The 27,399-nt window shown below is 39.5% G+C and overlaps 1 protein-coding gene across 4 annotated transcripts in view; it reads right to left on the bottom strand.

Moving 5' to 3' along the window:
* The window catches only part of SMAP1 (small ArfGAP 1), an 88,869-nt gene that overhangs the window by 1,187 nt on the left and 60,283 nt on the right, over positions 1-27,399 (bottom strand). For 3 of the 4 annotated variants that reach the window (XM_049818194.1, XM_049818191.1, XM_049818193.1), the window contains 4 exons: positions 19,270-19,354; positions 8,833-8,960; positions 2,947-3,115; positions 1,977-2,305 (listed from right to left, as the gene is read on the bottom strand). In XM_049818194.1, coding sequence (XP_049674151.1) covers positions 1,977-2,305; positions 2,947-3,115; positions 8,833-8,960; positions 19,270-19,354 — 711 coding nt within the window. The remainder of the gene's footprint in view (positions 1-1,976; positions 2,306-2,946; positions 3,116-8,832; positions 8,961-19,269; positions 19,355-27,399) is intronic. The other variant, XM_049818192.1, reaches the window with a different exon arrangement.

Here is a 27,399-nt window from a genome sequence, read left to right as displayed (position 1 = left end):
CGCCATTATCCATCAGCTGACTGGCTGTAGTGCTTGGTCAAGTCCAAATCAACACTCCACTAGTGGATTTACAGAGCATGTGATGAAGGAGGCCCATGTGTCTCAGTTAGTAAGAGCTTGCTTTCACCGTTTCAAAGCTGACCAACAAAATTGTGGCAACCACGACAAAGGAACACCAAATAATATAGCCTTGTCTGCATTTGCAACTCCAGATGTTTTTTGTTCCAGCAATATTTCTCTGGTGACCTCAAGATCTTGAATACACAAGTTTTTATAGAAATTGTCCATTTAGGTGGCAATCAACAAAGAACGAGGTGGATTTGTAACCTGGGGATTACCTAAATCTAACTATTCTTGCTAAACAATCTACTCAAGATACCATAATTTGTTAAAAACAGGTGAAATCATTCATGTGAAACTAAACACAATGTCTAGTTAAAGGTGGGAAAGAGTTCAAAATTCAGCACATTCACTTCAGGCATGGTGCAAAATATTTCTACTCTCTACAAATATTATCTAGCCACTGTGATTTTCGGTGCGCAATTTAAAAACGTTCTTCAGGTTACTCTCCTTTGCCTTCCGAAAAATGAACACTTACTGACAAGCCAAAAACCTAGCTGCACAGACAGAGTAAAGATGATACCCCCTCTCATGAGTCCGAGAGCAAAAGAGCACCTGGAGCAATCAATAACCAGAGCTGGTGGATAGGGACGTTGTATCAGCAACATTAGATCCAGGTTAGAGACAGCATTAGGCAAAAATCGGAGTTTATGTAAGCACGAGCCAACAACACCAGCTTGGAAAGCAAAAATGGTGAAAAAAAATTGTGAAGTCACAAACTAGTATTTCAGGGTAAAATTCAGTACTGTGTGCTTTCACACGTGTATCTGCAAAACCCACCTATCACCGACTGTGGAAATTTAAAAAAAGCTGACGAACACATGCTTTACCTAAGCTGTTAATCTCTTCTGGAGTAGAACTCTTAGGAAGCAGACTATATAAAGCACGCTATTCTGGTAAGTAAAGCAAGCTCTCCCCCTTTCGACTGGAGCCAGAGATGAGATCACAGTTCCCCTACAAACTGTGGAACGTCAGCACGCTGGTGGCATCTGATGTGCAAGGCGTACAGAAACTCGTTAAGGGCTTCTTCTGTGAGCCAGCTTTTAGTATACACTTGATAAGAAGCCCGATTTTCATTTCAAAGCTGATACGGGTCTTTTGAAAGTTAGATACCTAGAAAAAAGACCTAGTAAATCCGCAGATTTTTCTGGTTTGACATTTTGAAATTCCCACCTTTTAAAAATTACTTTTCAAGGCAGAATGACAGCCTGTATTTTCGAATTAGGGCTGTTTTATCCATGTAGGAAATGCTGCTTACCTTCATCAATGTTTACACCACAGGACTGAGCAGAACAGTAAAAATTAATATAATCCAATTAAGTACATCACTAAGGTTCGCCTCCTGAGTTACTACAGTAAGCAGCATGGAATTATGATATTGTTCTTATAATTCAAATAATAGCATGAAAAAAAGTTGCTATCATCCATACTGAACTGCAAGGGAATCACTTAGGTTTGTCATCGCCCCCCAGTAACCATTAAAGTACCAGATTTCAAGGTGTTTCACTGGATGATGTACAAATACAGCACTAAGTCTCCACGAACACTTTGTGTTTACATCTCGGTATCCTGTAACAATAGCTAAGCTAGCTTTTTACCTGGCTAGCTCAGATGCCAGGATGCCAGTAGCTACAGAAGCAGAGAACTGGTCTACCTTGGCAAATTTATTCTCTGCTTATGTATTAGTTATATCTAATTGAATTATTCACGGTTTTTTTCCCCCCGGTGCCTCTGAGCAGTTCATACTCCAGCAGTCTGTAATGTGGCTACACCGCAACTACAGCCAAACACTTTGTGTCCGAAAAACAGCAGCTTTTCTAAAGCACTCTTGTCTGGGAAGACTAGCAAGTCTTTACCTGAGAGAGGTTCCATGGAGCTTGTTGGCTTTGTTGCAATCCATACTTATTTTGTGGCGTGACCATCTGTCCCACCATTCCACCTTGAGGTCCAACGACATTTTGAGGAAGTCCCATCACACCAGTTTGTGTAGCACCAGTAAATCCATTGGGCATTCCCATTCCTACCATCACGCCTGTGCTCTGTCCCATGACTGGCACCGACTGTCCCATCACGTTTCCCATCATCCCAGTTGCTGCAGGCACAGGAACTCCCATGGCTGGAAAGCCTTGAAAATGAGTGGATGGTTGTGTGGTAAATGGCATAGAGGACGACCCCATGAACATACCTGAACCAGAGAAGGGAAAACTTCAGCAAAAGCGTTTTGTCATTTTTCTCCCCCATCCCCTTAAGTCAGAAGCGCACCAAAAGGATTTTAAAGGGTAACTCTGTCCAGTTGTACGTCAGTGCTGTTAATTTAGTCTCTGGTGAGTAAAAAATGGCTTAACAGCTCTCAAAGAAAAGGGACTCACTGCCAGAGGTTAACTGCCAAAAAGAGTTTGGCAAATCCCTGCGGTGAACCAGAGTATTTTAGTCGCGGTATTGGAGGGTTTTGTTTTCACACAAACATAGCTAAAGTGAAGGTATGACAGCTCTGTGCTGATCTGGCCAGCCTGCTGTTGGCACAGCGGAGACCCAGACCTCGAGTGATGAATTAGACGGCAGAAGCTGAATTCACAAATCTTGCAGGAAATTGTATATTGATAATTTGAACAGCTATAAATAAATTAAAATCGCATACTGTTTTTTTCTTGAGCTTCTGTATTACATTTCAGTAATTTTCTCATTTTTACAAATAATAAAAATAAAAATCTTCGCTTGAATATAGGCAGCGGGGTACCCAACCTTACATTTTATACTTGTAGGACAAAACTCTTCTAGGTAAAGCTTAAAACAGGACTGCACAGAAACCTTTACAAAATTATTTACCTGGAGTGTTTTGCTGCTGCATGGTTCCTGTGCCATACAGTGATAAGATGGAGTCTTTGGAGAGCTGTTTCTTTGCTGATTCTTCGGATTTTGTTGTTTGCTCAGTGAACAGATCAAGATCCCCGGATGCCGCAGACAAGGTGGCAGCTGCGGGTTTAGTGGAAGTGCTCTGGGAAATAAAGGTCAGGACAGACGACTGAATGAAACCGGCAGAAGATGGTACGTTCAATATTTACTGCACATCCTCACTCCTGAACCAAATAAAAACCAGTTCATTTACAGAAATTAACTGAAGTAAATGAGGATTTTAAAAGCTGTGGTATGACCAAAGACAAAAAAGCAGTACATACGGTATGGAAAGAAGACCAGACGGAGGTTACAAAACACGCAAAACTAAAACCCCAACCAGCTCCAGGGTGCACACATACAGATTATCCACTCCTGTTGCTCCTACATTTTTCATCAGTGAGAAGCGTAAATCATGAGCTGTGATTAGATTATGAAAAATAATTAGGAAATCAATAAGGAGATTACAGTTCACATCTCATTAACCCTCTCATAGGCAGAATAGATTAGAGAAGAGCGAAAACAAAAGATTAAGTGCTCTGGAATATACTAGTACAACTAAGATGAACAGGTTTTTTTGGAGAAAAGGCAAAAGTAGAATTTCAGTTGATCTACTTAAAGCAATAACATTTCTAAAATACATTGTAACTGGCTGAGAGTTCTTTAAGCACATTTCATTTATTGAGAAAGCGTAATTATCTAAAACTTACTGTAGCCTACAACTGAAAAACTAAAATATGCCCAGACTGTCAGGCTTTTTACTGCTCTTGCACCGGAATGTTGGGTAAACAGATTACATCCAGGTGTCTTTCAGTGCTGCTGCTTCGCTGCTCATGCACTTACAGCTCCAGACGGGCGCTTGCCTAGGGAACTAGTCCGCACGCTGCGTTCTCGTTGTATTTCTTAAAATACACAACTCACCCTGTTACCAGTGGGAACTTTCGATACGAATCAACTGTATAGGCATTGAAAAAGAGCCAGGATCGCAATGCATACCTAAATTACGGCCTTATTTTAGTCCAGCTAAGTGCTGCCCAACTGCTTAGCACACACCTGCCTAATCCCGCAGCACCTCTGGGTTTCGACTCTGTCCTGCACTGAAGGAAAATCCTCCTTGCTCTTCCACCGTGAACGGACTGGATCTGCAACCAGGTCCCTCCGCTTGCTGTCGTCGCATACCAAAGTTCGTCAGACAGACAAGAAGCCACCACGACATACGCAGATACGGTAACACACCTATATTGTTGCCGAAAGCAACAACCTCCAAACCTTTCCTGGTTTTGCTGGCAGGCTGCTGACTAGGCGCTGAGAAGTCCATTACAGTCACACTGGGTTTGTACAAACACCACAACACAAACATTCAATACGCAGCTTCAGAAAACACATAGGACTTCTGAAGTGCTAAATAGCTCTCAAAAAAGCTAAAAAGCTCAGTGTTATAAATTGGAGGGGAAAAAAACCCCTGCAAAATAATTCTGGTACCAAGTAAATTGGCCAGAAACCATCAGGAGTGCAGGTTCACATGGTTGATGGTGAAAAATCTCTAAAACTGCTGTGGAAAGGGAAGAGAAAAAGAACAAGGAATGGAAACTCGGTGGCAACTGAAAACCCTGCATTTATACAACAGCTGATGTGGGCCAAGGTCACCAGACCGCAGTAAGCAACGAAAGGGAGGGGGGTGGCACTACAAAGGGAGAGCGGACACAACCAGGAATTGTTCAGCTCCTGTGACACCTTCTCTCTGGCCAAGGTACACTTAAAATATCAACATCCTTACGTACCTATTATAAAAGCTACTGCCTCTTGCCTATTACTAACAGAAATTTCTGGTTGCAAAGCAAGATTGACCTTTTTTAATGGGTAGTAGGAAGCCCCCTCCATTTGAGACAACTCTTTGTCCGTGTGGCATAACCAGTCTTTAAAAATACCAGAGTTGGATTCAATGATACATTCAGGTAAAAGCCCTCCTAAGTAGCGGTATTTGTTTTACTGTTGCATATACCCAGGAAGTCCCAATATTGAATTATTCCATACTGACACGGTCCTCCTACCGTGGCATCTGCCTCAGCCCGCCTCTGTACAACAGCCGTGCTCAGCGGACTGGAGAAATACACGGAAGCAGGGAAAGCCAGTTAACAGAGGCGGTTTCAGCAGGGAAGGGGTTTGTTTTCCTCTAGAAGGGAGAAGAGCAGACATGTCTGCTGGGTTTGTTGTTGGTTAGGTTTGGTTTGGTAGGTTTTTTTTAATAAATAACAGCATCAAAGAAACTGCTTTCATCTGGGACGAACCACAGTTTGAAGTGTCTCCAAATCTATGAAATACTGTTACTATAGGTGCTTTAACAAAATAAAGCAAATCACTATGTGCGTGCACAGAAGAGGAGGGAGAGCCAAAGACCCAGAGGACTGATCGTCTATTACATTTATGTCATGAGATAAATATTCACTTAACGTCTCTTCATTCAGTTTGTTTTTGGAAGATTCTGAGAGGAACCAAAGCACTGAACAAGCACTCCCTGAAGTATTCATCAGCTAATAAATGGAAGGTAATGTAAAATACATGGCAAGAAAACAGCAGGTGGCATTCAAGCAAAAACAAAAATCAAAAAACATTGACATGATTTTCACATATCTAACATTCTCACGCTATCCGAGAGCCCTGTAAAAACACACACCTGGCATACATATAATAGTTTTCCTTTAAGAAAGGCTACACGTAGTGCTCTCAACCAGTCATTATACCAAAACCAAACGCTCGTCAGGTGGTTAGGGAACATACTGCTGAGCGGCTTCATGTCAGTGCAACAGAATTTTTCAGAACTACTGGAAATCATCTCCAATATGCTTCGTGTTTAAACATAACTCATTTTTGTCATCAGTAGCTTATGTATTACCCGTAAAAGGCAATACCTATCCAAAGGAAGTTTCCACTGTGAAATATTGGTCAGATGTGTCAGGACCACAAATACAGGAGCTGAATCCATCACTTCACACGTGCCATCTGACCACACAGACAGCACATGGCTGACTAGAAGTTTAGATTAAGGCATGCGACTCAAAATAAGTATTTCCATTTTGGCTTTTAATTGCCAAAACGACTGCAAAACAGCAGGAAAAGATCCTGACAACCTCAATATCTTAAGTTGGTGTGACAGCTGTAGCAGTCCAGATAGCTTTTGCCCATTGCCTGTGGTCCTGTCACTGGGCACCGCTGGAAAGAGCCTGGCTCCGTCTGCTTTGCGCCCTCCCATCAGGTATTTATATACATTAATGAGATCCCCCTGAGCCTCCAGGCTGAACAGTGCCAACTCTCAGCCTCTCCTCATAGGAGAGATGCTCCAGTCCCTTCATCATCTTAGTGGCCCTTTGTTGGACCCTCTCCAGTATGTCCATGGCTCTCTTGTACTGGGCAGCCCAGAACTGGACACAGCACGCAGGGATCGAGGTGAGGCTCGCTGGCCTGTAGTTGCCTGGGTCCTCCTTCTGATCCTTCTTGGAGATAGAGGTGACATTTGCTTTCTTCCAACCCTCAGGCACCTCTCCCAATCACCACGATGATTCAAAGATTACCAAGAGTGGCTTCATAAAGACATCAGCCAGCTCCCTCTGCACTGTAGGTGCATCCCAGCAGGGCCTTGACCTATGTCGAGTTTGCTTAAGTATTGCCTGGCCCAAACCTCTTCCTCCAAGGGTATGTCTTCCTCGCTCCAGCCTTTCCCCCTGGTCTCTTGGGCCTGGGACTCCCGAAGGCTGGTCTTGCTAGTGAAGACCGAGGCGAAGGTGACACTCAGTACCTCAGACTTCACGTTCACATGTCCTGTTGCCACCAGGCCCTGCCCCTTTCAGCAATGGGCCCACATTTTCCCTACTCTTCCTTTCGTCACCTACGTACTTCTAAGTCCTTCTGTTGCCTTTGACATCTCTGACCAGATTTCACTCCAGTTGGGCTTTGGCTTTCCTAACCCCATCCCTGCATGCTCGGATAGTGTCTCTGTATTCCTTCCAGGTTACCTCTCCCACCTTCCGTATTCTTCCTTTTTGTGTTTGAGTTTGGCAGGAGCTCCTTCTTCATCCGTCCAGGCCTCCTGGCATCATTTGTCTGACTTCCTGCTCATTAGGATCGACCGCTCTTGAGCTCGGAGGAGGTCAACCCTACCCATTACGAGCGTTACTACCACTGGCCCGTTTATTTTAGGCCCAAGCGGAAACTTCACAATTCTAGATTTCAATTTACTCAATCTACACACCCAAATTGGATACATTAAAAAAACCTCAGTGAAGCTGGAAGTGGGCTACTGCTTTTCACATCTAGCTCTACAGGTAGGTTCATCTAGATCAATTTTGACATAAGGCAGTAGAATAGCAGATAATGAGCACTCAGATACTGTTCCTTCTGGTACTTTCAACAGAGACTTCCACAAGAGACGAGAAAATCTATACCAACACTTTCCTTCGCAATTCTAGCTAACACATCCAAACCTAAATGCCTGTATACAGCTCATTTCTCTCAGCATTTATGGGTGGCTTAAGGCATGGTGGGAAGCTTGCACTATTGGTAGTTTTATGTTTAAAAAGAAATGTGATTTCAGTCTCTACAACCCTACCTAGCATGTTGCACAAAGTCAGTCCTCAGCAACAAGTAGGCGAAGGGAGAGTAAAGGATGAAAAATAAAAATTACAATCGAATCTGCTGAACAACACAGATACGCTTTGAGGTGACCACAGCGATCAACAGAACATCTGGAAACAAAATTACAATATGCCAGTTCAATCAGAACTCCTTTCCATCATCATCCCTTCCATTTTATATATTATGAAAACTACGGGATAAAGAGGAACTAGTACAGATCACAGGTCTCAAACCATAAATTAAATACATACACTTCTTTCTGGTTCAGCTGAGTGAGACAGAAGGTCTTCTGTAAAAATAAGCTTCTGAATTACCTTTAAAGGGCCCCACAGATGGGGAGAGTAGCTCGGTGAGTACTCTTCCAAAGCCTCCCTCTCAGAAGCCAGTCTGGATAAGGAAGCCTGCACACGTGCATTCTGATCTGCACCAGCCACATTCACCACCAACACCTCGTTCTTCGAGGCTACTTTAAGAGACCTGCAGCTTTAAGTGGTTTCTCTGCGTCCCCAAAGCTGCCTTTTTCAGCTACAACAGGCACGGCAATGGGGTCGCTTCCAAACTGTCATGGCTATGAGAGGGAGCAGGCTGGGTGCAGGGGTTACGCTACCCTTCCTTGAGGAAAGAAAGGCATACAAGTTCCAAGATGAGACAAGAGACAGATTGGCCCAGGTAGCAATATCAGTTTTTCTTGATATCCATTCTTGATTTTGAGTATGAAGCTTGAGACCCCAATTTTTTAGCACCTTCTCTGAGACAGAAGTATCTGCTGTAGCCTTTCCTACATATCAGCACCACAAAGCAGTAAGAGGTCTTAAAAAGTCTGACTTAAAAGCCCAATAACCTGAGAACATAAAGTAAAAATATATTCAGCAGTACCTATTAAAAAAAGAACAAGACAAAAGAACATAAATTAAAAGGAAAACATGACTACCATCGCTAGGGTAAGACAGAACCCAATTTAGCTGGATACCCAGGGGGAAGCAGAAGGGGAGACCGCACCACCTCCTAATTCCATATCCAAGCAGTATGGAAGCTTGAAGAGGTGAGAAAACTACAGCCATTGCAGCCAGAGTCTCCAGCCACGAGTGTCGAGTAGCATACCTTCCTTCTGTGTGAATGAACAATTCCCTGAAGGAAAATATGCACGTGCGCACACATATTTACACACACATATAACTAAATAAATTTTACCTGAGCAGGAGGTACAGCAGCTGCTGGTAAAGGATTAGAGATCATTGGACCGAAGATATCCAGGTCATCACTCAGCGCTGTGATAGCAGCAGTGCCTCCATTTGTAACAGATGCTTCAGTTGGACCATCTTAAAAAGAGAAGAGAATCACATTTAAGTGAAAATTGTTAAGATCTTAACAACATGAGAATAATTAAAGCTGCTGATTCCCTCCTACCCTGCCCCCATCAAAGATTTCAATTTCAATTTCTGAGATAAGCCATCTTTCAAACTGTGATTCTGTTCAGATTTTGTAAGGACTTCTTTCCCTAAAAAGATGGTATACTAGTGTGCTTCAGAAAAAAAAGCAACAACAACCAATCAAAAACCTTAAAGACTTCCCTAAGAACAGCCACGCCAACTTACTAGTACACATTAATCATTTTTCAAGTGTCTTTTTCAAGCACACAAATGTTTTCAGTGGGAATTTAAACAGATATCTTACTAAGACTTACCAAACATGGTAGCCACGTATCAAAATACACCGATCTGTGCTCTTGAATTAAAATTTGTATTTTGGAATCCATACAGTTATTCTTGATATGCTAATTTACTCAAGGGTACCTAATTAAACTTTGCATGAGGAAAAAAAGTCCATCCTTCCCCCTTTTTCAAAAGTACTTTGCACTGACTTTATTCTATAGCTCCACATGAGCACCCCTGCCAGGCACACTGGGCTAATTATCCCTAAGAACCTACGGCTCTTGCGCTGTACAGAGTTAACCTTCTGCAGCCGTGGTGCTTGTAACCACTCTAACACAGGAATACATTTAGCGATCTAGGTGAAAGGGGGTATGTGCAGGACAAAAAAGGGCCGAAGAATTATGCTTTAAGAAGAACTGCAAGAAAATACTTTACAAGATGTAGGGACAAAAATATCATAAAATGTTTTTAAGGAATAGAGCAACCATTTCTCCTTTGATTTTAAGCTGTCTGAGAACAAGTAGAAAGAATTGGCTAATAAATTTTATTCCTAAAGTATATCACAAGTGGGTTGCCATTACACAGAGCTCAACAAACACAAAGGTGACTCTAGATTCTGATGAACACTATGACGACTGCACAGTGTTAACAGCATATTTAAGAAAGCTTTTTTAGGCAAAATAGGAAGTTAAGTCTCAAAGTATCCAACACTCACTGTGGAAGTGGGGCTTCTCTGGCAGAACAAACTAGCTGAACTAAGTCAAAACTTTCTCTCCAAATGAAACACCGCCATGACAACTGGCACGGCCGTTTATGTATCATGGGAGGATCAGTATTCTAAAATCCCTAGATTACAGTACACTGAAAAAACTAATACTAACATCATAAAACAATTTCTACCCGATGCTTTGGCATGTTTAAAGAACAAACATCCTTCTAGCTGCATGTGTTGTATCCACCGTTCTCATTATTCAGAGTAAGTTTCTGTAAAGCAAATTTTAACTTACCTAGCATCCTAATTAAAGGTTTTGTTTGTTTGTTTTTAAAGTCACACAATTACCCATAGGTAGCTAACTTCAAATATATCCATCAGAAACTTCAGACATACATTTACAAACCAACATAGCAATATATTCCAAATCTTAAACACAACAGAATACAGATTGCCACCTTCAAACTTGAAAATGCATCAAGGACATAAAAAAATAGTTGCTATATATTTCAGAAAAAGTCAATTCCTCCTTTTACTAAACTGTAAGAAGTTATTTTCCAGTATCCTGCACCCATGACAGTTATCTACTTGAGTGAAAAGATCCATTTCAAGAGCAGAGGTCAATCACGGGAATATCAGCATTAGCAGTGTAGTGATACCACGTGAAACATCTGTCTTACTACCTCACAGAAACACGTCAGGCTGAAGGCAGATGGGAGTTTTAAGCACTTAAAAGTTTCTAGAACTCCAATGCAGACAGAGAAGTGGCCCAATTAGTAAAGAGCATGGTCAAGATGTATTATTTAATTAAAATTAAATCATAGGAAGCTTCCAACACTTATTTAAAATAATACAGTGCCATCTCTCACGTAATTGCAACATTCTTTCCCATTTGCTGAAGAATAATCACAAAAGAATTAGTAGTTTATTTTTCTAAGAAAAAGGACATAATAGAACAAAAGAGCAAGTCTATTACTTAGAAAGAAGGTCTCTGCTCTCCTCTACTTTTTTATTTGACAAGACAAATAATTAGCAGACTATAGCAAGACTTGTCTCCCTGCATATCAAATGTTATAATTTTTCATTACTTTGTTCTGCCACATGCAAACTCACTGCAGTTGGAGACTAACCTTCCCAGTAGCCCAGGACATTGAACAAGTTGGAACAAAACAGCAGAAACAGTAAGAAGCACCAGTCACTTCACCAGCCTGGAAATCACTCAACTGAGGAAACTTATCACAGAAAACCAACAAGATTTTTGGCTGTTAACTCCTACAAGGCAGCACTGCATTCTGAAACAACCCGTTCGGAAGATCACCGCTCAGAGATGCTTTCTCATTTCCGTCTGCCTTCCAACTCCAATGGAAGGTGGCTCCTCTTTACTGCCTTGCATGAAAATATTTATTTTAAAGATACTGCCATACATCTCAAAACTTGACACGGAAGTCATGAATGTCAAAATCCGACAACGTGGAACGCGTCAGAAGCTACCACCATCCACGCATATCTGAATTCAGTCTTACTGTAGAGATGCTAACCTTTATGCCTTAGTACACACGGGAAATGTGGCACAGCTATAGCTGCTACAGAAACCACAACTCTGAACTGCCTTCAGTATATGTAAAATCCCCAGCATATTTTCTAAGCGCTTACTGCACCTTTTTCATACAGGGAATTATGAAACAACCAAGCAGAAGGGTGCTGGTTTGCAATTCTTTAGGAGCTATATGCTTGCTTTTGTGACTACTTCAGATACACAAATTATTTTATTCTCTAATTTAGTATGAAACATGAACATTTAATAGCTTGGTATTTGCCAATTCTCAAGTCCACTTCATGCCAAGGGGAAACTGAGACCAAATTGTGCATGCTAGTAATGGCAAGCAGAGCCAATAACAGGGACCAAAATACCTTGAAGACAGGGATACGAGAAGGACAAAATGAGTGGCATTTGCAAGAAACTGAAGCTCAGCAAGTATATTTATTGCCCAAACTTGTGCAAAGTTCGTGAGGCTAACTGTGCTGTCTGCAAGGACTAAGAAAGATCCAACAACTCCACAAAGGCAAAACAGCCATGGGAATGGCTTGGCTATATTGGATGTTCTGTGCTGAGTAAACAGTGAGTAGCTTGAACAATGACCACAGGAGTGCGGCAGCCACCTCAGCCAATTTTATTACCATGTCATCATTTGACTTTGCTGGGAGGACTGCCATTCCAACAATTCTGAAAAGTGAAGTTACAAACTCATCTATGATTATGAAAAAGCTACTTACACCTTAGCACAAAGGTCTCCTCCTTCCCTTATTTTTGTTCTGATGAATGGAAGTCAGTGGACAGCAAAATGTATAATCTGCTCCACCATTCCATCCACACCAGGACTTTAAGATGTGTATAAATAAACATACCGCCAAGTTAAGTAACAAGCTGCTTTTGAGGTCGTTCTGCAGACAGACAGTTCCAAAAACATCTCCCCAAAGGTTCACTGTTTCAGATAAATTTAGGAATGAACCATGCATAATTTTCATGCAAAAGGATTGCGTGGAATTAATAATTTAATGTTCTCATTTTCTCAGTGAGGCACATGTATTGAAAAAATACCTCTCTTGTCATATTCCAAAGTGGTTCAGTTTCACTAAATATAAAAAAGTTTAACATCTAAAGACTGAAAATTTAAATGTAATCATTTACTAAAACAAGCATTTCACATATTTAGAACATTCATGGGAGAGCACATTTGCAAGAACAAACTATTTTTCAAGTATTTAATATGCTGCTTATAAATTAATTCTATGAAAAAAACAGTTTTTTGCTAGATAGCTTCTGTAAGAGTGTTATTTGGTAATGTACATACCTTTCATCTCTTACTGAATTTTACACTAAAAATAAATATTTCCCTGTCTGTATCAGTGCAGAAACCAGACATTTTGAATTACTGTTTACAACACAGTTTTAAGCCTGTATGAATGGTATTAACAGATGGTCCTATCTTACTGATTTCTCAAAAATATAATAGTTGGAATACTCATATCCATTAAAAAGCAACTCTGGCTCTCCCCAGCCCCCAAAACCTGAGAGATTCCATAAAGAACTAAATTTCAGAATAGAGAAGAAACCTAACAGTGTTTTCACTCCTGTTTATTACCTGTAGCAATATTAGTATCTTCATTTAAATATATATCTGCACACACACATGCAGGCATACACAGACTTGTATTTCAACATAATAGTTCACACTTCTTCTATAGAGATTACAGATATTCTCAACTTCAAGGCACCAGGTCACGGATTAGGAAGCACCTCCTCCTGTCCCTCCTAATTTTAAAATATTTCTGTAGTATAACAAACATATTCCAGTGGAACTCTGAGTTATAAATTATTCTAAATATATTACTTTTCATTCAACTTGTGCCGCCTACCATTACAAACTGATTAGAAGAGGTGGCGTGTCTTTGACAGAACGAAACATGGCTGCAGTCTTTCCAGGGAATAGGTAAAAATCAGATTGAGTTATACAGACCTGTCTGAATATTTTGAGAAATTTATAGCTTCAACCATCGCAGAATTACTTTGAAACAACTAACTGTTCATCGAGAGTACTTCCATCACTTCTCTGGAGAACCCATCCGCAGGCAGGAACGACGCAGCAGATGTGGCAGAAGCCGCTGCAGGGAGAGCGGAGTCAAGGCAGAGCTTCCAGCCCGCGCCAGGGACGGAACGTGGGAAGTCAACGTGGGTTCTGCGCCGTTCCTCCTAGCTGTGGTCCCAAAACCTCTCTCCTTCTGCTTATGACAGTACGACAGGTAATATCCGACTGCTGTCCGCCATGCTGTGCAACAGCAGATGCTGCTTCTGATTTCAGATTAGGAAGTCTTGTTTAAATGTGACAGCAGAAACAAAAGCTATTTGCCAGGATATATTTAGTAAGTGAAGGGTTCCAGTGAAGTTTACCTTTACAGCGCTTTTCTGTACATATTTTATTAATGCCTGACACGATAATTTCCAATTCAGTGCTGCCTTTTGTTATGAAAGCTTTCATATACACCATGAATCCTTGGTATATTTATCTGCACCAACAGTGAGAATGACCAGCGGAAGAGCTTCAAAGGGACAGCAAGAAAAGGAAACAGCAAGAAAGATCTGCTCTTAAATTTTGCATTACATTTCTGAAACTCATTTTCTATGGGGCAAACTATTTACAAGAACTTTGTTACTAAGCTGCCATGTATTCTTATATATATCATCATTTATGACAGCCATGCCAAGACATGCAATGGAGGGAGAATACGCATATGATTATTACATCAAATTACTAGAAAGGCAGGACTGGGAGAAATAGTTTAATACTTTAAACAAAATCTGGGACAAAGATACAAACAAGGTATGTCTGTCTAAAATTATTATGGAATTTACTGCATTACTAAAATTTTATTTACTGCTAAAACCTTTGCAGAAGTGAAAAAGCATTCACAGGGAGGCCATTTCCATCCAAAGCAGCGTGGCTGGCAGGTCAAGGGAGGGGATTCTGCCCCTCTGCTCTGCTCTGGTGAGACCCCACCTGGAATATTGCCTTCAGCTCTGGGGTCCCCAACACGAGAAGGACATGGACCTGTTGGAGCGGGTCCAGAGGATGGACACGAAGATGATCAGAGGGCTGGAGCATCTCTCCTGTGAAGACAGGCTGAGAGAGTTGGGGTTGTTCAGCCTGGAGAAGAGAAGGCTCCGGGGAGACCTTATAGCAGCCTGCCAGTACCTAAAGGGGGCTTAGAAGAAAGATGGGGACAAAGTTTTGAGTAGGGGCTGTAGCAACAGGACGAGGGGAAATGGTTTTAAACTAAAAGATTTAGAGTACATATAAGTAAGAAATTTTTTTACGATGAGGGTGGTGAAACCCTGGCCCAGGTTGCCCAGCGAGGTGGTCGATGCCCCATCCCTGGAAACGTTCAGGGTCAGGCTGGACGGGGCTCTGAGCAACCTGATCGAGTTGAAGATGTCCCTGCTTATGGCAGGGAGTTGGACTAGATGAGCTTTAAAGGTCCCTTCCGACTCAAACTATTCTATAATTCTACAAGTCTATGATCTCTATATATGCATATATGATACTTATGTACTTAAAAATGCATCTTTATTATTTCTTAAATGCAGCTTTCCAACTTATGGCCAACCATGCTGCTCTGGTATTTACCAAACAGTACCGACAAAAGTATGTTTCTCAGTTAAGCAACATCCAGCTGTTTCATACAATGATTAAGCTCTCAAAACTTCACAGAATTCCTTCAGAGAACATTTCCTACACACAAGCAGATAAGCAGTATTTAGCGTATCATACTTTACCTCCAACCATGCTGGATGAATGCCCCACACATCACATTCAGTTAATAATAACACCACAATAAATCTCTTTTCTTCTGGTCATTCATTGTAACTTACAACAATGGTTATTCCAGAATGTGCAATTGTCTATTTTATGAAGGGCCCATCTAAACAGGGTAAATGATGCAGAATATGTAAAATGCACTTTCCTTCTTACTGGTAATTCTGTAAGGTAATGTAGTTTAAAAATAGTAATCTTTCATCTTTTTCTGTATGTTGAAATAATTTCTAAGTGACATACCTTGACAAACAGAATAATGCAAAACTGCCTGTGTAATATTCCAAGAAAAGATTCCTGCTATCGTACATAGATATCATAGAGGTTTTTTACAAGTATTTTAAAAAAACTGTATTTACATCAATCTGGCGTAAGTGGAGACATCTACCTTACAAGACAAAACCCCAAAACCCCAAAAGGGAGCACAGAGCACAAAGTTAACACCAAAGAGATGAAAATATAGCACTGCCAATAACTTAAGTGCTGAAGAACTATGATTTACACACTGTAACTTTCAAACTGAAAAATGTTTCCTATAATTCTCCTATTAAAAATTAATGTTATAAAATCTCATTATTATTGATTTTAGCATCATTTTTAAGTCTCCACATTTTCAATAGGGCACTCTTTCAGTGTGGACAAGATCCAAACAATTGTAGAGAACGCTAAAAAAGCAGCTTCAGATTTATCCTACAGAAATAGGCTGTGATTTCTCACAGCTTGGGAAGAGAGAGAAGGAACTGGGGGTTGCATGGCAAGAACACTAACACTATTGCTTGTGGAGAACATAAGAATATTTAGCTTGTACGTGTCCATTTCCCCACCTTTGTGTGTATGGAGTACTGAACTAAAATCTGCTACTCTGAATCAGAAGGCCAAAAGCCACAAACATTGTTGGATCATCAAAAAGTGAATATCCAAACAGCATCTCAATAATAAACCCCCAAACAAGAACTCGAGGGAACCACATGAATCTATTTAAAAAGGCTCAGAAGAAACACAAACACGACAGTATAGTCACTGAGGATATTACGCCTCTTCTACTATTACAAGATTTAAAGATACAATTTGCCTAGGCATATTATCTTGAAAATTTTGCCATTTGTAAAGAAAAACAAAAAACAATTTATTTTTAGAAGATTATCTTGTCTAGCTACAATTGTCACTGGCTAAAGTCCTATCTCGCAGGATGTTTACCTTCCGATGAAGTCACTACTACAAACTCAACTGAGACAAACCGAGCAATGACCCAGAGGTTAACCCCATATCCAAAGCTAGCACTGAGGCTTACTCAGGAAAATGCTTTGCAAGAAGCTGGGCTGTTTTGAAAGCCAAAATTGTTCTAGCATGAATTGTCATCCATTAAAATTACTTAATCTGCTATCAGAAGCGATTCTGATCTGCCCTAGTAAAAGCTACTACTGTTCTTCGTTTACAGAAATGAAGTCCTAAAAGGATGAATCCTCATTAGAAACACGCCCACTCGGGAAGAAGAATGAGCTATGCAATCATACCCACTTTAGTATTGTTTGATATGGCGTATAAAACATTTTAATCAGCAGCGCGCTGCTGCAGTGACAAAGGCAAATGGGATTCTGGCTGCATCCGCTGGGGCATTACTAGCAGAGGCAGAGATGTGATCATCCTACTTTACTCAGCGTTGTCCAGCCACACCTGGAGTCTGTGCCCCGTTTTGGTCCCCACAATTCAAGAAAGAGGTGGACAGACTGGAGAGGGTCCGAAGGAGGGCCAAGGAGACGGTCGAAGGGCTGGAGAACCTGCCCTGTGAGGAAAGGCTGAAGGAGTCAGGTCTTTTCTCCCTGGAGAAGAGAAGGCTCAGGGGGCACCTCATCCCGCTATGGCAGTACTTCAAGGGCAGCCACGAAGAGGACAGAGGCTCTCTCTTCATAAGGAGCCAGACGGAGAAGACAAGGGCCAACGGGTACAAGTCGCACCAGGAGAGGTTTCATCTCAACGCAAGAACGACATTTTTTACAGTGAGATGAATTACTGGAACAACCTCCCCACGGGTGTGGTAGGGTCCCCATCGCGGGAGGTTTTGAAGATGCTCGTGGACAGAACGCTGGAGAATCTCGTCCAGGCTCCCCTTCCCACGGGCTGGACCAGGTGGTCTTCTGAGCTGCCTTCCAACCTGGGGTATTCTATGGTTCTACAATGTATTGGGTTGAAGTGATCTTTCTTCTAATACTATCTGAAGTAGTCTACCGCAGGTATTAATTAAAGGACAACTCTCCAAATGAAATATGCAGGTCTGCTCTCATTAACACACACCTATCTCATTTGCAGCTCAGTGGATTCCAAGTGCTACTCGCTTATTACACTGCCTTTCAATTTGTTATTTAAGAGATCTTTAAACACTCTCTCCTCTAAAATTATGGGGTTTTACCATACAAATTATAAACTTTGCCCTTTGTGTATCTCACTGAAGAAACACAGCTGTTGAACACCAATTAGAATACTTTCTATTGCATATTACATCCCAAGTTAGCCCAGGCAATCTGAGTTCATTATCATATCATAACACAGCGCTACCAAGATTCTTTTCAAATATGACTAAAAGGATACAGAAGCCTAGCAATCTCAAAACCACATATTGATTAAATTTTAGTTCTTAATTAGGTTGTTGGTCTGCTAAAGGAAAATAAAGGAGAATCAGCTTTCCATGAAGTCTAAATTACTTTTTTTTTTTTTTTAATAGGCTCATTCTACAGCCATAATCTAACTTCTACTGTGTTAATTAAGATTTGCTTGCCTACAGGACCAGGTTACTTGGAATGAGATATGGACCACAACACATACATAACCGGTACGAAAATAATATTTTACAGCTACTCTGCATCCAGAGGGAAAACAACACGCATTTTGAATGACAGTGTGAATTCTAACCCAGAGAAGACGTTTATTGTTTTGTTGCAAGATTATTTGTACCTTAAACCCAAAAATTAAAAAACAACAAAGCATTTTTCTACAAGTTCAAGCTTTTAGAATAATGACATTTAGAAGACTGATCAGCCTCCTCCAATATCCTGTAAAAATTATGCAGAAATTTAAGAATAACCATTATATTGATATAAATTGAATACTCTTAATATCCACTCACAACTCTTAGAAAATTTTCCTAACACTGATCAACAAAAGGAAATAAAAATAGTTACTGTAATATTTCATTCTTCCAGTTCCATTTGAAGATTCTATCGAATGGAAAAAACACACTTGCAGTAACACTAGACACATGAAAGAGATTTTTATGAATATGGCCTTCAACAAGCAGAGAAAAAGCATAAAACCACAACAGTATAGCCAGACAGTGCAAATTCAATGATTTGGGTCCAAACCAGTTTATTTACAAGACAAATGCACAGTCACCTGCAGTCAGAAAACGAAAAGGTACATTAGATAAAAATGAACGATGGTCACAGTCAGTATGCAATGCTGAAATGCCCAATGTTTTAAGTTTTACAAGATACTAGTCAGCTGCAGTCAGACAGTTTAGTGTTCCTTTACCTACTATAGGAATTTTGTGATATAAGGTATTTTACGGATATACAATTCAGATGACCTCAGCATTTTCATTAAAAAGTACGCTTGTACCATAAACATTGAAATACCACAATCCACAAGCCCTTTGAAGATCACTTTGATAACTTCCCCTTCCCACAGGAGCTCATTACTCTCCTTAGCAAAACACAAGTATTGATATACCCAGATCCCCATGGCATTTTCCTTTATAGTTTCAAATTCATAGACTCAACCTTATGGTTTTCAAATTCATCTAACTATCAGTAAGCACAGAGAAAATAAAAGTATATCTGTTAAAATTTAAAATGATGTTATCTGTGTTTGATTTAAAAACAGGTAATTATGTATTGCTTACCAAGTCCTAAAAGGTCAATAGTGGGTTCCGATGACTTTTTTGGACTTGCTTTAGCTTCTGATTGCTGATCTTCTTTCTTCTGTGGCTTTAAAGGGGGAAAAAAACAAAAAACCAAAACACAAGTAACCTTTTTGAAAAAGATACAGTGCTTAAAAAATTCTCATTAAAGATGCTGCTCCAGTATCAGAAGTAAAAGCCCTTTTCTATATTTGTTTACCATAATGAATTTGATTTGTAAGGAAGTAAGCTGCAGTTATGGTCATAAGGGACATGGAACATGACTGTAAAAAATTATCCTTATACCTTCACTGGTATGTAATCAATTTTTAAATAAACCTAAGTTCCAGGATAGGTTAAAAATAAGATGAAATCTTAAATTGAACCACCATATATCACGCGCTAGGCAAAAAGCTCTCTATAATTTGATTTATTGACTAAATTAATCATCCAAACTATACAGTTCTGCAGCATTAAAGAGAAAAATCTTCAAGTTTTTAAAAGCTGGAATTTAAAAATTAGAAACAGACTAATGACATTATTTAGCCTTCCTGAAAAGAGCATCTGCAGAACATGCAGACTTTGTAGATGCTAAGCACCAATGGGCACAATCTGCGTTCATAATCTTTTCCTTTGTAAACCTGAAGGCAAATAACAGCATTCTTCTCCTTTGGAAAAGGTAGCTCCTAGTCTTTTCTTGCCTAGAGACTTCAAAACGTAAGATGGTATTGACATGAAATTTGATTATGAAAATTATTTCGTAAATCTGTTCATAGTTCTTCCCATACCAATATCAGGCTTATCACCTGAATCCATCAAAACATCAATTTTTAAAATGAATACAAACTGGTTTGTAGTAATGACATGACAAATGCATTCTCTTGCACGCATTTAATATGCATTTGCTCCATACTTATCACAAAAACATGAAGTGGATTGGTTTATCAATGAGTACAACCTTTAACTAGAACAGATTACCAAAACCGGCAGTAGAGCACTGTAAGGCTGGGCACCGGGCTGACACCAACAGAACCTACTTCGCTCCCACCTTTTTCACTCCCATTACATGGCTTTGACAGAGTCACCAAGACTCCTGAGGTTGCTGATGTCCCTTAAATCTTAGTATTTAGTATTAAGAGAACTTTATAGTTCAACACATGGGTATGAAGTTCTCATGTAGGTAATCCTTTACTTTCCTCTCCTGCAAACTGGGGATAAAGAGCAGCGAGCTTGGTGTTTATAAAGACCAGTGAGGAAACTCAAGAGTATTCAAAGATGGCCCAAGCGAACAGAAGCCTACCATCCTACTGACGCTCCTCTTTCAGGAGCAAGCCCCCGCTGAAAACCTCCAGAAAAGAGCTGCAATAAATTGAACTCCATTTCTGCAGCTACAGGGAACAGGTAACTTCCCATTCAAACTGATCTCGGCTAATGTCTCAGAGAAACACTTGCTTCCTCTTGCCAAAAATCCTTATGTTGACTTTACATACCTTGTTCAAGATCAAAATTGTTTGGAAAACCACCTGCTGGAAAAATATTCCATGGATTCCCTGATTCTGTATTGTATTACAACTTTCATCTTTGGGTATGTGATCTGAAGAATAGCACGCTGATTCCAAATGCTACTCAGTATTGCAGAGAAAAAAGCTTGTATTTGGTATGAAAAAAATAGGTTTCGAAAGTAAATTTTTGCATATCAAGAATTTTTTAAAAGTGACCGTTCAAAATAAAGTTTTCTACAACTGACCATACCTCAGCAACTGTGCCATAAAACTTAAATTATTATTATGAACATCTATCAGAATTAACAGTGAGTATTTCAGAACAGAATTTATCATAAAAATTTGCACTTTTGGTTCTTCTCCAACTCTGTAAGGAACACCACAGGTCACAGAAGCTGTAAAAAGAAGCGTTTCTGACATGTTGCTTGATTTCATGAAACTGACTTTTTTTTTTTTTTTTTTGCTTAAACCGCTTAACAATTCTGAATATAGAACAACAACTTATTTAAACTGAAAAGCAAAACTGTTAGAATTATATTAAATGTGCAGATTTTTATTACTCCAGATTAGATTTATGATAACTACCTAAAAGCACAGGTTTGAAATAAATTAAAGCTTGGCAGAGTTAGTTTAGAATGCAAACTGTTCACAGAAACCAAAACGCTTTTGCATACATTAGTAAGAACTAAACAGAGTTAAAATAGCACTCTCTTACTTATTACTGCAAGAAATTAATCTCATTACCTGAACTAAAAATTTAAAAATATAGTAGGAATAATCTACTTAAGTCCTCTGCTTTGCCAAATGAACACTTTCAGTAATTTTTAAATGCTTATTCTGTTTCATCACTCTCTAAGAAAGGCAATGAAGATACAAGGTATAAAAATATGAATTTCTATAAAAACAAGATCCTTAAAGATACCCCTTTCCAATATCATTACTATATTTCTTTATCAGCAGTTTCTTTCCCATTTGCTTCCTTGCCAGTACATAAACTAATAGGCTTTAAGGTTACTTCATAGTTACTTTAAGAAAGACTACAAAATTATTTTCAAGCTTGTTAGTACAGCAAATATTTCTAGACATTAAGACTGCATTTGTTTCCCTGATGGAGATTTTCTCCTTAAAGCACTATTCAGCTCCTTTACAGGTAACACAGTTTTCACCAACATACTAACCTTTGGTCTGAAAAATGAAAAAAAGCTTTTAGTCACCTAACAATTTACCAATACTTCATCTGTACAACAGTAGTCACACAAAGCAATATTCAGCAGCTATCTAGAACAAAACTCCTTCCTCTTACCCTTAATTTTACCTGCAATATTATGCTGTTCCCCCCATTCTCCCACCATAACAAAACCCAGTTGCTGGAATTTCCTAACCTCCTGTCTGTGATTTCAAACAATTTTAAAATTCGGTATGCCTTTATTTCTGGTTAAGATGTTTCATGCCACATATGAGGGAGGGCTTTTGTGCAAATTCAGAAGACGCTGGTTTGGTGTTTAAGGTCTGCCATGATTCAGAGATGGACAAGGACTTCTCTAAAGCCAACTACACTTAGGCATAAATTAAGCAAGGCAGGCACTAATGGGATGACTTAGAACAAAAAACTTGCATGCGTGCAATTATTGTTAATTTAAGAATACCTAAATAACCCCCTTTTACCATGCTGCTTCTTAAGACAGTCTTGTTCTCTCTTTAACCCCATGAATCTTGGGCTACCTGTCCGTACTGTGGTCCACTTGAAGGTGGTATAAAGGAAAAGCAATGCCTTACTGAAGCACTCAATAGCAGAGATCATGCCGTATTTCTGGGTCTGGACCAAAGGACCTCCAGAGGTCCCTTCCAGCCTATATAGTCCTGGTATAAACAAGGTGTTGAAACTTTCAGAAAAAGAACAAAAAGGGAAGACACACTGGAGCCACTTGAAAATTTTATTCCAAATCATAAAGAGAAATGGGATGTTTAATTTCTTTTTAGTAGTTTTGCTCCAACAGGACTCATAAATAACTAAGCTTTAAGTAGAGAGTGGTCTTTTGAGATGTTAAAGCTACATATTGCACACAGTAAACACAGAAGCGTGCAACAGGCAAAAACCTCCATAACAAGGCATTGACATTTCTTAAACTTAATGTTTAATTTAGTGTTGTGCTTTATCTAAAAATTACTGCATTTTGTAGAGGTGCAATATAGCATGACAAATGCTTGGGAATCCTGCTACACTAGGATTCATCTGTTTCTATTACTAGTCTGCTTGACTCCCACAGCAATTATTTTTAAGTATTGACACCAGTACTAGATAAACTATTCTTTGTCAAGTCCTTTGGAAAAGGCTGCATAAAAAACAGGAGACTAAGCAGCATTAAATAAACTAAAAATAGCATTAAAAATCTGCTAGGAACAAGCCAAGTAGAAGGGAACCGGTACATGATTTTGTGCATTCATTTTCAAGCGGAGCCTTCAAGGTTACTGGGGCTGCTATTTTGTTTTACAACATTCAAGGTTGGCTTAGCAACATATGTGGTTTTATTAAGTAAAGTACATGGTTATAGCAATTCCTAGATATATTTACTTCGGGTCGTATATTAACAGCTTCTCATTCAAAATCATCTTTATGGTACTAGTACATTCTTCTGAAACACTGTTCTCGCCAACAGCAGCGCATCAGAACACCTGGGATATGCAGCCTTACATTGTCATTTTTCACAGTTGTCATAATGGCCACTAGACTATTCTTCAAGGTTGTTCTCACGCTGGGAGTACCCGTTGAAAGCAAGCAATGTCCTCTGCCATAAATTATTCTGAGATTACTGAAAACAGTTTATTTGCAAATATCACGGAAAGAAACTGAGGCCAGAACAAGCTCCTAGGGAGTCCTTTCTTTTGCATCCTCCACGTGATCAGCTTATTATCTAGCATGACTTGGGATTTTCTGCCTTAAAGAAAAACTGAGCCCCTGTTTTGAAAAGAGCCACAATAACCCATTTAAGTCATCCCTTGTTCAGCAGGTATTAGGTATTTCTGCCAACTTAAGGAGGCAAATAAAGAATTAAACTGACAACCTCTTACAAATATTTTCACCTATAAAGAGCATCTCTTCTGTAGAGGAGCAGGGACACACTCATTATTCAGATCCAGTATGGGCATCATAAATTTTTGCAATCACATAGATGACGGGTAACTGGGATACAGTAACCCTTTACTGTTTGGGTTTGTGGGGTTTTTTTTTCTTTCCAATGCTGTCCTTTTAACCTTTTACTTAATTATATTATTCTGTCACTTCTGAATGACTTCTGTGATTTAAAGTAATTTCCAGTCGACCAGGTTTTGGTGGAAAACTTACAAAAATTGGTACCAAAGTTTTCAGTTTTACTTTGCTCAAATTCTGACTACATCCTTAAAGATCGAAAGAACATCATTGTAGAAAACTTCCCAATTTACATAAAATGAGTTTTCCATTCCAACATGAAAGAGTATCTTTTAATTCAGCAACCTGCATTTAATGTTGCATTACCATTACTGTCCCCCCTCCCTTTATTCTTTTTTCGGTCATTTTGTGCAACAATAAAAGTTATCTGAGCCTTAATTTGAAAAATAGGGTAAGAACATTAGTTTAGGCCAGAAAAAAAAAAAAAAAGGGTTTTTTTTGTCGCTACTAGGTCTCAATTTAAAAAACAAAGTTCAGTTTTATACAAACCAATATTACCTTTTATTGAACTTTCACAATGCATTGCTCTCAATATACCACTAGTGACACCATTCTAATTCAACCTAATTCATGTGAAACACTTTTCTTGAGTTAAATAAACAAATAAGCAAGTAACAGCGTTAATGACTCTATTGACACATGGAGTTCTAGACTTGATTTTACAGGCTTGTTTTTCTCTCTTACATGTTACTCTAAAGCAAATTATCTAGTAAATAAGGATGTTTCTTTGACAAGGACAAGAGGCTTGATATCCGCCTTATACTATGTATTTTGCAAACGAATTGCTTCTATGGGTCCGTTTGGGATAGTTAACTTTCTTCACAGCAACAGGTATGGTGCTATGTTTTGGATTTGTGGCTAAAACACTGCTGATAACACACCGGTGTTTTGGTTATTGCCGAGTAGTGCTTGCACAGCATCAAGACTTTTCTTTTTCCCCCACTCTGCATCCGCAGCAAGTGGGCTTGGGGCGAGTAAGAAGTTGGGAGGAGACATAGCCAGGACAGCTGACCCCAACTGACCAAAGGGATATTCCATGCCATTTGATGTCGTGCCCTCTAAACTTTGCCCCATCATCACATGGCATATTGATTTAATACTTCTGATAACTGTCTAATTTTAGTTTTGCACAACCATATTTCTTGTTTTGCTAATTAAAGCAAGCCAACCTCTAAGCACCTCGTTTAATAAATTCAAGGACCATATAAGCACACGCACATACATAAACACATAGAGCCAGCAATACTTCTCCACTGTTGGTCCATTTTCTTCATAACCACCTTCTCTTCCCTTTCTCTAGCATTCCATAGATTTTGCCAAGCAGATACTAGCAGCACATTAGTCAAGTGAATCAACCGATACATGGAACTTGCCCTACAAACCACAGTGAATTCCCAAGTTCTGTCTTCCCGCTGAAGCTTAGTGTACACAAGCCTCAAAGCCCTGAATCTGAGCATCACAGTTTTGCAGCAGACTCATCCAAAGGTAAACTCCCACTCCCTGGAAGAGGCAGCTATGTTTTCTCAGAGACTTAGACAGCAAGTCTGAAGGAGATGGGATTGTGATGAACGTAGAGTAACACCTGAAGCGTAAGTGGCGTACTGTAGGAAGTCCAGTGTCTCAGTTGGGCATTTCATCAGATTTTGTTCAGCCAGATATTTTTGGAGATAACCATTAAATGAGTAATTCATTCTGCTTCAGAGAAAAGAAAAATAAGGAAAGCATTGCCAAGTCAACCCTCCTCCTTCCTTTGTACAAAGATTACAGTACAGCACCTATGATGTTGTCTACAAGGGATATGGTTATCTCATGGGCAAGACAAAAAAGAGGGTCAGCATCGCCGTGACTGACAGTCACAGACCTATTACATTCACATAGATAACAGGATGCTATGAGGTCTGCTGCTGGTGTTACCGATGCTCCTGTTCTGCAGAACAACAGCTTGTCTTTTCCCAACTCTCAGCACAGTGCCCATATCCATGTCTGGCTACCAGGGGTAGAAGACAGGTAGGGGAAGACAAGAGGGAAGTGGAAAGCTTTACACCAGCTTGCTTGGTTGACAGAACAGACAACATACATGAATGAGGTCTTCTGATATGTGTTAGACTTTGAAGGAGAAAAAAATAAGAATATTCAGATCTAGCAGCAACTACATTGCTCTGCAATTAACCCACTCTCTGTTTTTAATTACTATTGTAGCAAAATCGGAAAATAACCCAAGTTTGTGAAATGACTAAGGACACTGCCAACCTTTCAGAACATTTTTTTAACGTGATCACACACTTCAGAGCCTATGGTCAGTCTAAACTCTGCATTTATGGGCTACTCTTCTGCACATCCCTGTTCACCAGATTACTCTCCTCATACAGAGGCAGCTGAGGGCATTTTGCACTGGAATTGATAGTGGTGAAACAAATTTGTTTGGTAAAGCCTGGTTCAAAAGTGCCAGCATACAGTGAAAATACTGTGGTTATTTTTCATTGTAAATGAGTGACTTTGGGAAAAAAGAATAGTGTTAGGTAATTCAAGTTTCCATTTTCTGCTTCTGTTACTTTATCCCAATTACCTTCGTATGTACAAACTTTAAGGGTTTAACAGTACTAAAAGACATGTAACACCCAACAGAAATGCAACCCCCCCCAAAACACTTTAAAAACAAGCGGAACGTTTGCTGAATTCACTACTACAAGCTATTCGTGTAAACAATTTAGCAAGTTTCAACACCAGCATTTAGGATTAACGTTGACTTTATTCTCATTTACATTACCTGAGAGTATTAGAAGGGGTACCATACATGGTGCAAGACGTAAGCCACATGACTAATAGCTCTGAAGTAGAAAAACTCTTCAGTCAGAGCAGTCATAAGTTAATACCGTAAATCTCTCTCCTACTCTGAAGCAAGATATCAGTCACTGTCAAAAATCTGATCTATCAGCTGTCCAGTCCAGTGACCTGCTCCTATTTTCTTTCGTACTTTACACACAAATAATACTTCTCTGCAGATTTTCCTCAATTTTCTACTTCAGTGAAAAATTCATATGAATCTAGAATTCAGTCTGTTTCATACACATCTGACTAGCCATGCATTTCTTATTTCTACACTCTACCTTAACTACAAGAAGCTTTATGAAAGCTGAAGATCCATCAAATAATTTAGTGAAAAGCACTTCTAACTTACTTAAAAGCAATTTCCAGTTTACTCACTAGAGCTCATAGACGCTTCTGTGGTTACTGAACAAAAGTCTTCCTTTGCTCTTATTAGGTAGGAATTGTATGCCTTGTGCATAAAGTAATCAGATTCCTTCCCTCTTTATTACCTGCTTGCAATAAAACTTCCAAGACAGCATGAACATTTGAGAATTCCCATATGAGAAAATAATGTCAGTAATTTACTATAAGCTTGCAACAGGTTTGTAGATACAA

This window comes from Accipiter gentilis, chromosome 15, assembly GCF_929443795.1.
Source record: "Accipiter gentilis chromosome 15, bAccGen1.1, whole genome shotgun sequence".
Classification (NCBI taxonomy): Eukaryota; Metazoa; Chordata; class Aves; order Accipitriformes; family Accipitridae; genus Astur; species Astur gentilis.
This window is presented reverse-complemented; position numbering and strand designations above follow the sequence as displayed.